This window comes from Syngnathus leptorhynchus, chromosome 9, assembly GCF_054491065.1.
Source record: "Syngnathus leptorhynchus isolate UIUO chromosome 9, UIUO_Slep, whole genome shotgun sequence".
Taxonomy (NCBI): Eukaryota; Metazoa; Chordata; class Actinopteri; order Syngnathiformes; family Syngnathidae; genus Syngnathus; species Syngnathus leptorhynchus.
This window is the reverse complement of record NC_141203.1, coordinates 3,193,279-3,210,048: the sequence shown is the minus strand read 5'-3', so window position 1 is coordinate 3,210,048 and position 16,770 is coordinate 3,193,279. Positions and strand designations below refer to the sequence as shown.

Sequence of the window (16,770 nt, the reverse complement as noted above, 5' to 3'; positions counted from 1 at the left end):
AAAATAACAAATTAACACGATTCATATCCTTGGGACTTTTTTTCTACACAAATGCAAAGTTTTGAAGGTAGAACTTTTTTTTTTCTATTTTCACAACGAGTTTGTTTCTTTTCCAAAGACAGAGTTATGAAAAATAAAAATTCTATTCATCTTGTTTATATAATTGACAAATAGATGTTATGTGAAAAGCCCTAGCTGATTTTCTTCTCATTTAACAAAATCTCAAAAACATGTTTGCGCTATAAAAATAAAAATTATACATATAAATTAAAAATTGTAAATAATAATAATTATTATTATAATTTTAAATTATATATATACGATATAATTTTTATAGCATATATATATATATATATATATATATATATATATATATATATATATATATATATATATATATATATATATATATATATATATACTTTGGTGTTTTTTTTTGCATAAGATTACGCGCACTCGCGTGTCAATACCGTTCCGACCTGTGCGTCATGGATAACTGAAACAGGATGTTGTCACCTGTTGTTGTCACTAAGGACTATCATACCTCAATAAATGTTTCAAATTTGATGGGATTGTTGTATGGTATACAACAACCCCATCAAATGTATGCCCTTTTTTTCTTTTAAAATAATATGGGGTTGAAAAAAAAAATCTAATTTTAAATTTTTTTTTTTACATCATTTTAACGTCATCTCGCGGGCCCGACAGAATAGATGGCCCCTATTTGCCGACCGCTGGCCTAGTTAGAAACCCCATTCTTAGAAACCCTAAAAGTAGTTTGAAACCCTCGCCCGAAACCCTAACCCTAGTTTTAAAACCTAGTTTGAAACCCTAACCTTGGTTTAAAACCCTAGTCGGAAACCCTAACCCTAGTTTAAAACCCTAATTAGCGATCCTAAAACTCGTTAGAAACCCTAGTCCGAAACCCAACCCTAATTTAAAAGCCTAGTTAGAAACCCCAATCTTAGAAACCCTAAAAGTAGTTTGAAACCCTTGTTGGAAACCCTAAACCTAAGTTTAAAACCTAGTTTGAAACCCTAACCTTGGTTTAAAACCGTAGTCGGAAACCCTAACATTAGTTTAAATCCCTAATTTGCGATCCTAAAACTCATTGGAAACCCTAACTCTAGTTTGAAAGCCTAGTTAGAAACCCTAATCTTAGAAACCCTAAAAGTAGTTTGAAACCCTCGTTGGAAACCCTAACCCTAGTTTTAAAACCTAGTTTGAAACCCTAACCTTTGTTTAACCTTTGTTGTCTGAAACCCTATCCTTGGTTTAAAACCCAAGTCGGAAACCCTAACCCTAGTTCGAAACCCTAATTAGCGATCCCAAAACTCGTTGGAAACCTTAGTCAGAAACCCTAACCCTTGTTTGACAGCCTAGTTCTGGGGTCGGCAATTACTTTTGGACGCGAAAAAATGTATGGCATACAACAACCCCATCAAATGTGTGCCCTTTTTTTCTTTAAAAAAAAATACGGGGTTGAAATTTATTATTATTTTTTTTAATACATCATATTAACGTCCTCTCACGGGCCAGACAGAATAGATGGCGGGCCAAAAGTGGCCCGCGGGACCCAAATTTGCCTATAACTGGTTTACACCTTCTAAGATTGTAGCACCATCTGCTGGACAAACTAAGATAAAAAAACGAAACAACGAAAAAAAAGAACCAACAAAAAACATCCTGCACTGTGCAAAATGTGCATTTTTATACAATGAGAATAAAGTATCAAATAAATAAAGTGTCAATGTATTATTCATTTTCTTCTTGTGCATGATTTTGTACATCAATCTCCTTTTTTAATTTATTTACATTGCTTTGAAGTGTCTTGAAAAATTTGCCTGAAAATGCTTGAAATTGTATTTTTAACAATGCAAATCACATTATTACCTTGTATTATATAAATTGAGCTCAATATAAGGTGAGCAAGTTTACCATATAGACATGAAAGATTGATTACATTGGCTTTTCTTCATATTCTACAGTACTGCATTACCATGAGCAGCACAGTGTATGAGTGTTTAAATTTTTTGAGCACAGGTTCAAATCTGATGTCATGTGTGTAGTTTGCATGTTCTCTTTGTCTTTGTGTTGGTTTTCCCCAAGCGATCTGTCCTCTTCACACTCTTAATTACAGTTCATTAAAGACTACTAAATATGTTGCAACTGTGATGAGAGTACAGATAGTTGTCTAAGTGTATCCTGTGATTGGCTGTGTGTGCGTCTCCTTACAAAAACTGTCTGCTGATAAAAGCGGTGTAAAAGATTGGATGGATGGATGGATGGATGGATGGATGGATGGATGGATGGATAGATGGATGAGAAAATTACCTTACCACCTGGAAACTTGAAACTGTGTGTTGCGAAACAAATGTTATGGTAAGACGATTAGCCAGCTGATCAGCATTTGGTCTTTCAGTCACGCATAACTGCAAGAGCAAGTGTTGGGTGTGGTTGGGTCACAGCAGTGTGGAAATGAGTCAAGCGTCTACATATAGGTTCACTGCTAAATATTCCCCTGAGACGCTACTTAACCTCCCGGCCAGTTGGTTTATGTCATCTTGTACCTTTTGCCCTGATCGGATATTGAGAAACGAGTAAATATGTTATCTTATGGTATGTTATACTCTGCAACCAATGGTTCCCACTGGAATGCTCAAAAGGGTCAAGATACATTTGTCTATAAAAATAAACAATATTCATATACATAAATACATATAGTATAAATTAATAGTGTTTTGATGCTGAAATTATCTCAGCGTACATGATGTCACGTGCATTGGCTGCAGCAACTGTAGCTTAAATGTACACAAACAATTGCAATTTTCTATAAGCTGTTGGTTCCTCCGCCAAAATATTGTGGCCAAAAGGCTGCAACAATGTGCAAAACTGTTGACTATACCAACTTTCGGTCTGACCAGCCAATAAGAGAACGAGAAAATGTCTCTGTTATTGAGTGCCGAATGTGAAATCAGAAACTAATATCGGTCTGTACTACTGATTTTGAAGGCCCTGAGCAGATTAAATTGTCGTTATCATTGCAACACTAATTGGACAAAAAGTCATCAACATGCATGTACTGGAAGCAGTGCTAAATACTTGGAAAAAAAGAAAACATTTGACTCTTGGGGATAAATTACCGCAATTTTGTGGAACAAATGTTATGTACGACAGTGCTTCTTCTCGTCTTTGGACCACTGACATCCCACCACTGATAATATTCGAAATAACGTGCATTCTGCTGTTGGGGCAGAATGTCGCGTCCTCACGGTCTCACCCTGACATTCCCTCGTCACTCTGGGTGTCCAGTTGCTGCTGCTGGTCCCATTCCTTGCACACTCCCGCAGCAGTTGGAGTGTTTGGGCAGCAGCCGCCTTCACTCAGGCCTCAAAATAGCACAGAGGCCTGTGTGATGGGTGGGCAGGGGTGTTCAGAGAGGAGTCATGTGCTCAAAACAGTCAACTGTCATAGAGCTTGACACGCTGGTGTGGATGTGCTCCAGCATCTGAACATTGTCACATGCGTCTACTGGTGTAGTTGATTGAGCGCATTTCCTGAACCACTGACACATTATTTCTCCCCTGCGTGGCCATGAAGCTCAGCTTGGCGTTGTTCTTTGCGGGTCTGTTTGGGGCCTTGGCGGTGGTCTTCATCCTCCTCTCATTCGGAACTGATTACTGGCTGCTGGCCTCCGAGAGTTGCCATCCACCTTCTGATGACGATCGCAACGCTGAGGAGGTAGGTGATTACCAAATTAATCACTGTATTGTTTTTGTCCCATGTTAAATGAATGACAGTCAAATGGTTTGTGATTCCAATGTTAAACTTGTCAAACCATCATCATTCTTGACATCAGGAAACCTCACGAGAAGCCTCCACAGCAATGGTGGGAAATGCTCGAGGGCCACATTTGTTTTATCAAATGAATGGATGACACCCATAGATTATTGATGAGTTGTTCAAATGTGTTTGTCCCATTAGGGTCCTGAAATAGAATCACTGCATTGTGTCATAAAAACAACCACATAACTTTGCATAAAAGTCTACTAGCTTTATGCTAACGTATAATAAGAAACGGCATTGACAGGCTAACAAATAGCACTGATGCTGCTTTAAAACTCACTCTTTTCAAGACCCACAGGAAATACACCAAACTGAAAGAAAAGCCTTTCTCCTGTCACCAAGAAAAAAACACAGCATTTTTTCATTTATTCATTATTATTATTTTTCAATAATCAGCAGTAGAAAAAAAGGTAGCTGTGCTCATAGCTAAAATGGAACATGATTGTCATCTACCGGTTGTTGTTCATCAGTAAAGTTTGAAATTTACAGTGAACTGGCATCAGACACTCCCCCACCCATCCCCCTTTGAAAACAACGTCATAGAAAAGTATACTTGTAAGTGGCAGTATGTGAACACAAACAGTGGAGCAACATATGTAGACATTTATAACAAACAATATTCAGGTATATATTCTTCATCTTCTGTGAAGAATATTATCTGCGTATTATTTCTGTAGTGTGGCTTACTGAGGAGCTGAGATTGTTCATGGGAATGTGTATGCTAGTGTGTATACACATACTAGCATGTGTATACATACTAGCATACACATACAGGTAGCAGGCTATGTATGTGTATGCTACCTGTCCCCAGGTAGCCAAATCACGCTTACTCGAATAAATAACACAATTGCCATTGAATTTGAACAGGAAATGTAAAAAAAGTTGAAATGTCATAGAACTGCAACAAATTTATAGTGTATACTATAGGGGGAAAAATCTAAACAATTTGTTTGGAATTCCTCTGCATCACTCAACAAATTGTGTTCAGCTTTGGATGCTCTACCATGTATGCTTGCATTCCTGGTGGTTTTGCCTAGTCTGGAATGTCCAATCAGGAGATGATATGCATGGCAGAGAGGCATTGCCATGGGACTTCTTCATGTAATCACACTCACAGTTGAGTGTGTGTGCAGCTATGCAAAGCTTTCAGCACCATAGAAAAACAAATACCGGCAGTCCCAGCGGTGGAATGATGTCAGATTAAATATCACGAGAACACGTCTCGCTTTAGATAGAGCAAAGGGAACCTCTTGCTTTTGCTTTCAATGACAACTATGAGATATATAAAGAGAGGGGGGGTACTGTATACCGTAAATACACCCATAGCCACAGCTGTTAGCGAGTGTAACTCAATGGCTAAAACATTAGGGACACATAAACAATCCAACGATTGCAATGGAAAGACTGTCTCACAAGTTCAAAGATAATAATGCTCACTTTTGATTAATTGATCATAATAATTATAATCATAAATAAAATAATTAATTGAAATATAATAATGCTCACTTTTGATTAATTGATAAGTGAGTGTTTATTATTGTAGTTGGAGTTGGGTGAGGTCAAATATCTTTGACAGAATCATTTAAAACAGAAAAATATTTAGACTCAATACAGAAAGAAATTATTTTATATTTTATTATTATATAATTATTTTATAAAACAATTTTAAATCTAAAACCTCTTCATAATACTGGTAATATGCAGCATTATAATGTCATCTTTTTCCAAAAATAATCACTTGTTTTTAGAATAGAATAGAAAGCTTTTATTATCATTATACAACAACAGACAAAATGTTTAACAGTTTAAGAGAGATGTGCGAGTACCGATACCAGGTATCAGTATCAGTACCAATGGCAGCTAATTTTAAGGTAACCTCGCAATGGTGGGCGAAACCAGTATTGGCTGCTCTCTTGGCTGCCATTTTATGTTCATGAACCCGAAATTAGAAATGAGAAAAAATGTAGAATTGCCATCAATTTCATGTAATTTAAAAGAAAATGTATACCTTGGCATGCTGTTTATACCGTCTTTAATATTATCTGTCACTGTTTTTAAGGGTAAATTTTCAATAGTGCTGGTGGTATCGGTACTTGTTATCAGTGACTACTCAAGATTGAGTTATTGTACTAGTATTGGTCTGAAAACAAGTCAAATCAACCATCCCTACAATTCATAGACAGTTACAATTGCATGTTTTTTCCCAGTGATGCTTTTAGTTGAGAAATGTAATTGAAAAGAATACAAAACAAATAATGTATAATAAAATAATTGCATTTTATTCCTCTGCAGTCTTGTAGAGAAAATCAAATAAATAAATAAATAAATAAATAAATAAATAAATAAATAAATAAATAAAATATTAATATAATAAAAAAACAATAATTTGGAATCATACAAAAAATGCTATTATTAATTTACAATATAATCATTGCATAGTACAACTGAAACAAAACAAAATAACAGTATTTGAAAACGAAACGAAAATTTAATGAAACGAAATGAAACAAAACAGAATGGCATTATATTTACTTTTCAAAAATAAAAAAAAGTTTTTGTTTCTTTGATTTATTTGCATTTCATTAAACGTACAAATGTGTCAGATCATTTTGCCGGACCCTGTATTCGTCGACAATTGTTCCTTTTTGTTTTGAAAGATTATAAAACATATTCTTACAATGTTGTAAAATGTAACAAGTACATGTATTTCTTATTAAAGCCGGAATGCCACATCAAACATTAGGATTTTTTTAAACTCTTGTTCTTCCTCTTCTTCTTAACCTGTAGCCTGTGCATAAATCATCATGCAACCAGTCCAGGGAGCAATCGAACCTTTGCTCAAAGTCACCTGGGATAGTTTGAAATTATCTGCTATAGAAACCGAATCGTTGAATAGAACCAGCAAGTATCAATCAACACAAAGTCTGCTGTTTGCGGGGTAAAAAGATGAGTTCCAGACAAGAGACTTCCCGACAAGGTCAGCAGCAGGGGTCGGCCCAGCTTGAACCTTGAACCCCATCGCGGCACCGCTCGTTGGCCACCATGCATGAGTGCACACCTGCCCGCCATGACATGGAACACCTCATGATGCGAACATTTTTTTCCCCCTCCAGCATGGTGATATTTTGGTACAGAACGCCACCAGTTGGGTCACTTTATACCATGAGGGCTTCTTCTGGAGGTGCTCTTTTGGGGGCAGCGTGGAAAAAGAAGACTTGCAATGGACAGTTTGGTTCAGTAAGTCAGACTTTGTGAAAAATTGGAACCCCGGCATGGTCAGTTTTATATTTTATGTCTATAAAAAAAAGATGAGTATATGTATTTTATTACTGTTTCATGCTGTTGTTTCAATCAATAAGAGTGTGACAGTAGTTTAGTCCCCAACTTAGAATATGTTCAAATACCTTAGCCAAACATGTGAAGAAAAACTTCGAGAAATGTACCTAATATTGTCAACGGGGCAACACGGTTCGGAAGTGGTTAGCACATCTGGCTCACTCTCAAGAGGTTTTAGACCTCACCAAGGTTATAACAGTTGGGGACTTTTTATAATAGTTAGTTTTTACTTTGTTTTGAGTTTTCTTAAAACCGTCAGTTTGATTTAGTTTTTGTTGAGGTTAAAAATGCAAATTTTTAGTAATATATATATATATATATATATATATATATATATATATATATATATATATATATATATATATATGACCCCCAAAGGTCACATTGCTACTTTGGGTTAACACGAATTGGGTTATCGTTGAATATTTTTCACTTTGTTGAATACGGTTTACTTTTAATTTGTTTCTATTTACTACCTCCTCAAAAGAGCTCAATATTGTTGTGTTAGAATCTCACATGTATGACTGATTGGAGAATTTGAGAATTAAAGCGTTGAGTCTTACTGCACATTGTAAAGATGGTCATGTTCTGCCTGATTTTTTTAAAATGCTTTTTTTTCATTTCATGTCCTTTTTACTTTTTCTCCACAGCAAATCAGCCTTACTCCAAAGTGTGCATCCAAGCCTACCTTTTTCCATTCCCAGTGTCCCCTCACATTCACAACTCCACGGCCTATGAATCCGCCATAAGTAGATATTTTTATCTTGTATATTTCATTCCATGATTATTCCGCAGATCCAAGTGCAATAAATGTGGTTTCTTTTTTTAGTCTACAAAGGCTTCTGGAGCATTTTCATGCTCATCGGCGTGGCGGCTGCGGTACTCGCTGGTTTCATCATCATCTGCGCTGCCCCTTTTGCGAGCCACTGCTTGTACAAAACGGGAGGTGGCTTCTTTCTGGTATCTGGTGAGTTCAACAGGACCTTGTTGATCTCTGTACAATGCTGTGGAAATGTGCTCTTTTTCCAGATTCCATAAATTTTTGGATCATCACAGCAGTTAAAATTCAAACACAACCCAAGCATATAATGGTCCCCAAAAAGGACTTTTTCCTAATAGGGCTGACAGGTTTGAATTTGGTATTAAAATAGAAACAGATTTTACTTGGGCTGTCTTTGTGAGGTATTGCGTTTAGATTGATAATCCAAAATGTGTGTGTCATAAAAAAAAAATATATAATTCAGATCATGGGCAAAAACATTTTCCCTATACTGTATAGCACAGGTGTCAAAGTCAAGGCCCGGGGGCCAGATACAGCCCGCCATATCATTTTAGGTGGCCCGCGAAGACAAATTGTGCATCAAATTGCCAATTCCAAAATTTTTAATTGTTTTCACTTTTAAAAAATTGAGATGATAGCAATTTTTATTACCATTCATTTTTTTTAAATAATTTTTATTTCTAGATATTTGATTTGATTTCAATATTTCATTGTTAAATATTTGAACAATTTTTATTAGCCTATATTTTGAAAACTAGTTATTCAGCAGTTTGTTGTGTCACCTATACTATATATACACAATATGAGACGTTCATACATTTATTTGGGTTGACAATTTTAATGGCCCTTTGAGGCAAACTATGACTATGATGCGGCCCGCGACAAAAATAAGTTTGACATCATTATTAGGTTTCTTCCTGCTGTGTGCGGTGGTGATGGACGCAATCTGGACCGTGGTGTTGGACGTGGTGGACGTCTACGAGAACTACCAGCGTTCCACCATGTGTCCAGATTTCCAGCTGAGCATGAACTACGGCCTCTCCTTCATGTTCGCTCCCATCGGCATCTTCTTCTCGCTGTTGGCCGGCCTCCTCTTCCTCTTGATTGGCCGAGCCATCAGGATCCACTAACTGTGGGGAATCAAAAGGGAAATGCTTGAAACTCAAAATACTTCCACAGTACTGTGCAAAAGACAGCCCTTCTACAAAGAAAATATACAGCCAGAAAATCACGCAGTCGGGTGCTACTTCCTTGTTCATGGAGGAGTCATAGCTATGAACAATTGATAGTGTGGCAGGCCTAAAAACTTTTTTTTCAATCCGTGACACATCTTCTTTATAGACTATATTATTTTTAAAAAAATCAACAAAAATAATCAGAATAAAGTTTTCTTTAGCTTTTTTATGATAAAATATAGTCCAAAAGTAAAAGCAGAAATTAATTGATTGATTGACACTGTCAGAGAGGTATAATTTAACAGGTCTGAATGGTGATCATTAAGATTCTTAAGGGTGGACTTTTACTTCTTACAACGACCCTTATTTATTAAACTATACCTGGTCATTTATCAGCAATCTAGGGGTGGGCAAACTATTGCTTCCATTTTTAATCTTGCTCCCCGGACAGTTATTTTGTTGCATCAATTGAAATCTATTGCCTGAAAATGGTTAATCCCAGTGTATTTTTTTTCCAATTCATTCAGGACATTAAATAATTGGTTTAATTTCTTTCTTTCAGTTTTTAATATTTAGTTTTGTGTTCAATATGCACTTTCACAAATAGAACCCTTTTCCTTAAAAAAAGATAATTAGGCCTTTAAGCACAAGAGTTTGCCCACCCTTGCTCTATAAAATCTTAATGAACATTTTTGCTGCTATCTACAGTATGTCAAAATAACTGATGTGAAGAATTAAAACAAAGTTAGTAGTGAGGATTGACCCAAGACTTTTGTACAGTAACTACATGGTTTTTGGTTTATTATATCAGGATAATAAGACACGTTCAGTACCCACCGTATTTTCCGTTTTATGTTTGATGTCTTTATATTCATGGCCTAGTAATGTTTTTCACATAAATATATTTTTTTTACAACAGCATTATCATAGGTTAGTGATAGACTAGCGGCGTGCATACAAATTCAAGTTTCGTTGGCTGATGGAATGGCACCCCGATGTAAAAACCCTCCTGTAGTCATCTGGAGCTTGCGTGATGACTGGTGGTTAACCACCCAATTATCTCAGTTATACCTCGTGTGTTTCATTTAATCTTACTGTTATATAATGAAACCTTTGAAGTCAGTTTGCATCCAAAGGATTCTCTTCAAATGTGTGTTTTATGTGATGGCAGCCTCTCACAAAACGTTGTTTATGTCTGTTTTGTAATTTACAAAGCAGTTATAACATCACTATTGCCCTATTTAAAAAGTTTATACGACTTTCATGACATTTGGTGGACTATTGTGAAGTGGTAGCCCAACGGAGAGTAAAGTCAGTACTTGGTTGCACAAATATTCCAATATGTACAGAAAACTGTACACGCTTTATGTGGATTGTATGAAGCTTGTTGTTTGGCAGGATGACTCTGCATATATTTTGTGTATACAAATAATAAATTTGTCTACGAATTACTGCTGGTCAGCGTTCATAATCATATATGAGGTTTCTAAAAACAAAATTAAATGAGTCGAGGATGACTCGAGCTGCCACTTAACCAAAGTCAGTTGCGATAGGTTTCAGCCCACCCACGACCTTAATGGAGGACAATGGATATAGAAAGTACATTGACATGTAGAAAAATGAGGAGAAAACGCTTCCAAGTAGCCACAGGAAGGCAGTATAGTGCCATGTGAGGCTCCCCTGCGGCCCCTTTAAGAGTGAGGCAGACGCCCTATTTTGCTTCTGCAGCCTCCATACAAAGTGCATGTGGTGTTATGCATCTCATCACAAGTTGAGAGGCAGCATGAGAGGAAGATGAAAGAATTCACACCTCCTGGCTGACAGACGGATGCTAATTTCACTCATGAATGGAGCATTTGATCAGGAATGAATGGATGCCGCCATTGAATCTTATGTGTCTCAATCAACTGTGCGTCTCATTCCCATATAGTAATATAATTTTCATATGTCAGTGTTGCTGACAAAAAAAAAAAGAAGATTCACACCTCCAAAATCAACTGAGGATGTATAGTCCACAGGTCCACCAAGGGACTGCATGTGTGGAAAGATGTAGGGGAGCCATATTGACGTGCCACATATTTGTCTTTATTAAACATGCTCAAGCCAATCTAGTAGGTCCAGACATGCCCAAAAATAATCAATACTGTTCATCAGAAGTACCTTGAGATACGAGTGAGATGACTCCAACCCGTTTATTCTCACGATTAGTAATTACTGTCAAAATAATCACAAAGGGAATCACATGTGGTACTCAAAACTAGCACACAACTTTGACCTCTGCGAGCTGCTCAGTGGTGTTCCAATCTCTTGATTTGGCCTAGATCAACATTCAGTGGTTTTCTGCTTTGGTTACACCAAATGTTTTTTTTAAATCAACTTTCGTGGATGGGTGCCAACAAGCATGCAAAAAAATCTACGTATGCATGCATGGTGAAAAAAAAAACCTACTTAAATTTTTATAGTATGCGGGCCAGATTATTATTATTTTTTTTTAAGTAGTGGGCCACAAATCCAGCCCGGTGGGAGCTTGGACGCTAAATTTTATGTAATCCAAAATTGCAACATATACGATTGAAGAGTATCTCAGGTCACAACAAGATCAAACTGTCAAGGAGGCTAGATGCAGATATAATGTAAGATATGATCACATGATTTATAAAAATAGATATTTTAAGATTTTTAAGATTTTTTTTCAAGCCACAAATCCAGGCCGGCCAAAGTTTGCATCCAAAATGGAATGCAATTCAAAATTGCAAAATATACTATAGAGGAGTATCTCAGGTCACTACAAATCAGACTGTCAAGGTTGCTAGATGCTAATATAATATAAGATACGATCACATGATTTGTTCAGGGTTTACCTGCAAAAAAAAAAAAAAGTCTCTTGGGGATGATATTCCTTATCTGTTTCACTTCCTGGTTTGAATGAAATCCTAATAAGATTAAAAAAGAAAAAGTGTCGCTACATCCACAGCTTTTAATGCTGCTGTGAGGCATGCTGCCTTCCACTCCGCCATGTCATCAGAGTGGGAGTTCCAGCTGAATTGAACACTGTTCTGCATGATTGCCCGTGATAATTGTGTGTTGATAGGGAACGCCGGAGATGGAGTGTAATTTCCACCGAGAGATTCCTAAACAAATACCTGACGTGAAGCGGCAGCGGCATCGGAGGGACAGGAAAGAGGCGAGGAGAATATAGAGGATGAGGTGACACACATGATGATGAAAGGTCGGCACAGGAGGAGGAAGAGGAAGGATACATAAAGTAACATGGAAATCTGTGGACAATCACACTAGAACTGTAAGATTAGCCTCAAACCTCCACTGGAATCTATACAGGCCTATAGGCCTACTATATACAGTGTGTTGGCAGTGAATTTGTGAACTAATGAATAATTCTTCATTAAAGGAGGCCAAGTGATGTTTATTGATACTCCCAGTCGAAAAACTAAAGATAAAACAAATGACATGTAGTGTATGAAACCCTCCATCCATCCATTTTCTATACCGCTTTGTCCCCACGGGGGTTGCGGCCGTGCTGGAGCCTATCCCAGCGGTCATCGGGCAGTAGGCGGGAGACACCCTGAACCGGTTGGTGTATGAAACCAATCTCCTTAATTTAGCCTTGCTGAAGTCTGCTAGCTTAATGCTAATACACAATGCAAAATGCCACAGATGGACTAAAAAAGCTAGATCGATGATGTGTTAGGTCTAATCCTTTGCAAAGCCAAAGATATTTGAACACAAATGATGTTAGAAATGTAAGTTAAAAAAAATATTTTGATTGTTTGACGGTAGAAGAAATTATTAGGGCCCGGGCAGCTGCGTGGACCCTATTTTTTTGTAGAAATTAGTATTATTAATCTCCATAAAGACATTTTTGAGGAACTAAACGTGAACAAAAACTCGTAAAATTTTGCACAAAAATTAGGCCTGGCAAAAAAATATACATATTTTAAAGTTACCATAAATGAATACAAAAAAATGGCTCTGTCGCACCTCCGGGAGTGGTTTACTAAATGTGAATAAAAACTCGTAAAATTTTGCACAAACATTAGGCCTGGCAAAAAATTTTATATTTAAAGTCACCATAAATTAGTACAAACAATTGCTCTGTAGCGCCGCCTAGAGCAGTGGTCCCCAATCTTTTTTGCGCCACGGACCGGTTACTTGTCAGAAATATTTTCGCGGTCCGGCCTTTATCTAAATAAATAATACATTTATATAAATAAATAATACATTTATAATAAATATATAAATACGATGAAATAAAATGATACGACTGGCATAAAAACAAGTATAAAACTCACCATTACGTTGAATTAGTGGGAGCACTGAGCTTGTTCCTCAGAAACGAGCCAGTCCCATCTAGGCGTAATCGGAGACAATGACACCCAAAGTGGTTAAGGCTTGTCTTTTAATGCAGGATGTTTGGTCTCCATGTGCTGAAGCAGTTTTGAACATGTCACGTGACCGGGACGAGCGTCTTAACTTCAATTAATTGATCGTCGTTAAAAAAAATATATTTTTTGTTTTCTGTGCGGCTTGGCGGCCCAGTCCCAAGTGACCCACGGACCGCCGACCAGGGGTTGGGGACCCCGACCCTAGAGTGTTTTATCGGAGCCCTGTCTCAGTGTGTTCGACCTGCGGCTACGAAACATGTTTAGGATAAAAGGTTATTGAAAGCTTTCTATTTCAATCCACACGGTTGTCATAGTCGACAAGTGTCAAACTCAAGGCCCGGGGGCCAGCAACGGCCCACCACATCATTTTATGTAGCCCGCGAAGAAAATTGTGCATCAAATTCGTGTCATTACTAGAATTGAATATTGTCTTCACTTTTAATAATATATATATTTTTTAAATATTTGACCAGTTTTTACTCATCTGATTGTATATAATATGAGGTGCTCATACGTTTATTTGGGTTGACAGTCATAATGGCCCTCATGCTGTTATGTTATTGACCTGAGTGAAAACTCATGAAACTTTGCACACACATGTGCAAACCTGGTTCGAAAAGCAATATTTTGGAGATTTCATGTACTCGTTTCAAAACATTTCTCTTCAAATTTTTCCCAGTTCTACGTTTCCCCTACATCTGTGAAAATTGGGAGTTTTATGCAGCCATATCTCAAAGCTAACAGGAAGTTTGCCATTTTGACGTTATTTTAGACTTGATCAGCATTTTGGGTCTTTCAGATTTTAACCAAGCGCTCCTAGATATTTAATCAGACTGTTTTCAAACTTTGGGTGTTTCATCTAAACCTGTTTGGAATGAAAAGTTATTGAAAGCTTTTTATTTCACTGCATGTGATTGTTGTTTACAAAACAATTGCTGCTGTTTTTGAGAGTCTGAACCTAGGCCAAATTTAAGAGGGTTATTGTGTCATGTGCAAGTACCACAAACAGCAAGTACCCTAACGTAGCGAGGGCTCCTTTAAGTTGCTCGCAGCTCTAGGTTCTATTGCCATTTTTTCTCATGGAATAAAGTGGATTTACAAAGTGCACACGGCAACTGTAACTGTGAACAAAATATGAAGTTTTCTCATATTTACATAGTACTCTTCTGAAATGAAACAAATCTTCATATTTATAAACTATGTGGCAGATTCAGTTGTGGAAGTGACAGGATGGCAGACATTTGTGAAAAACTTGACTTTTTGATGACAAATGCAAAAATCTAAATCACCATATTACTTTTATTTGATTATTTCTCACAGCTTTCAAGGTGAGTAAATAAACATACACATGCTTCCACTACGGGGCACAAAGCAGTTGAGGTTGGCTGTTTAAGTTCATGAGGATACATGAGTGTGAATTAGGAGTTATCATAGCTCTTCTCCCAAATCTGTCCTAATCCCACACGACACGCAGGTCAGGCTCCATTTAAATACCATCATACGGCCAATGTATTTGCATTGCATGAACAGTATGGCAAGTCACATTACACGCGGTGGTCCTCTTTGGAGATAGTTTTACATAATTCCCCATTGGTTACTGAAATCATGAATAGACAATGGGCTGTATAATTGTGAGGATTTACAATTCAGAGGACTCCATCATCATGTCATCACCATGCATAATTCAGAGAGCTGAGAGCGTGGGGTGGGCTCCTGCATCCCCCGCTTCACCAAAAATGAAACTCAGGTCACCAAACAAACATTTAGAAATCAACACTTTCATTAGTGCAAAATCACTGACAGTTTAACACTGCATTCTAACTGTACCACAATGCTTCATTTGTCCGTTAAAAATATGTGCACAGCGATATTTTGAGAAATTCATTTTTGCCTTGACTGAATTCCAAATTATACTTTTGACTTTTAAAATGGGAAATGTCACATAGATTGAAATCTGACAATGACAACGGACAATGAAAGATCTTTCTCTCTCTTTATGTGTATATATATATATATATATATACACACACACACAATGTGCAAGTGTACTTAAATTCTTTTTTAAAAATCCTTTAGTTTAGAGTGGTTGACACGCTATCGTAATATATCGTCATAAAAATTCAAGATATTGGTACAACAATGCTATTATACATACATATATATATATATATATATATATATATATATATATATATATATATATATATATATATATATATATACACACACACACACAATGTGCAAGTGTACTTAAATTCTTTTTAAAAAATCCTTTAGATTAGATTGTTGACACGCTATCGTAATATATCGTCATAAAAATTCAAGGTATTGGTACAACAATGCTATTATATATATATATATATATATATATATATATATATATATATATATATATATATATATATATATATATATATATATATATATATAGGAAAGGAAGCTTTTCTAAATTGGAGATGCTTTTTTTTAACCGTTCAGTGACCATATGTTTTTCTCATTTCTTTTTTTCTTTTGCACGTTCACAGCAACTCCTTGATGTGTTAAAACTTCCATTTGAGCCACTGAGCGCTCCACCTGCATCCAACCCCCCCCCACTTGCACCCTCACATCCTCCGGCCTCCCGTCTCACTTTGTGCATACAAATGACATTCCAAAGTGTGCATGGATGGCTCTTGTTCATAGTCAAGGTCTCTTGTTTCAAAGGCATGCTAATGTCTTTCTCTTTTAGTGTAGGAGTTGATTTGGACTCTTCAACCGGCTTTTCCGCTTGCATATTCATACACGTTTTACTATTTTGCCACAAATGCTCAACAACACCCCCCTAAAAAGTTGGCTCATTACAAATCGAGGGCACGTTTAATTGCAAAAAAAAAAAAAGAAGTTGACATTTGGAGAGAAGCACAAAAAGTTTGCGCCGAGTTGAACATTCATCACTTTTTCCAAATTTTTCGTTTCGGCGGATCAGGCAGCATTAATGCCCCTTGCTCTTAATTTGGACCGTAAGGCTCACCTCAGGCAATTCATTAATGCAGTGGTGCAAACAGCTGATGGATTCTGCCATAAATATTCAAATATACCTCTTGCATATTATTTCTTATTTGGCCTAAAACTATACAGTCAAAAAGTTATAATCCTCAACAAGGTCTTGTCCTATTTGATTGATTTTGTTGATATTTATTAATACCGTGGAATAATGCAAAGGATTTTTAGTTTGTTTTGACATCATAGA

General features: G+C 36.7%; 1 protein-coding gene across 1 annotated transcript; it reads left to right on the top strand.

Moving 5' to 3' along the window:
- The first annotated feature begins 3,594 nt into the window (after window positions 1-3,594).
- tmem182a (transmembrane protein 182a) lies at window positions 3,595-10,530 on the top strand. Its single transcript, XM_085920798.1, has 5 exons — window positions 3,595-3,741; window positions 6,960-7,083; window positions 7,833-7,931; window positions 8,012-8,149; window positions 8,873-10,530. The coding sequence occupies exons 1-5, from the start codon at window positions 3,595-3,597 to the stop codon at window positions 9,091-9,093; spliced, it is 729 nt and encodes a 242-aa protein (XP_085776924.1). The 3' UTR covers window positions 9,094-10,530.
- Window positions 10,531-16,770: the final 6,240 nt, after the last annotated feature.

Excerpts from the sequence above, each read along its gene's own strand:
- tmem182a (XM_085920798.1), top strand. The coding sequence starts at position 3,595 with ATGAAGCTCAGCTTGGCGTTGTTCTTTGCGGGTCTGTTTGGGGCCTTG. Across the intron at positions 3,742-6,959 it reads ACGATCGCAACGCTGAGGAG|CATGGTGATATTTTGGTACA; the intron begins GTAGGTGATTAC and ends TTCCCCCTCCAG. Across the intron at positions 7,932-8,011 it reads GGCCTATGAATCCGCCATAA|TCTACAAAGGCTTCTGGAGC; the intron begins GTAGATATTTTT and ends TTCTTTTTTTAG.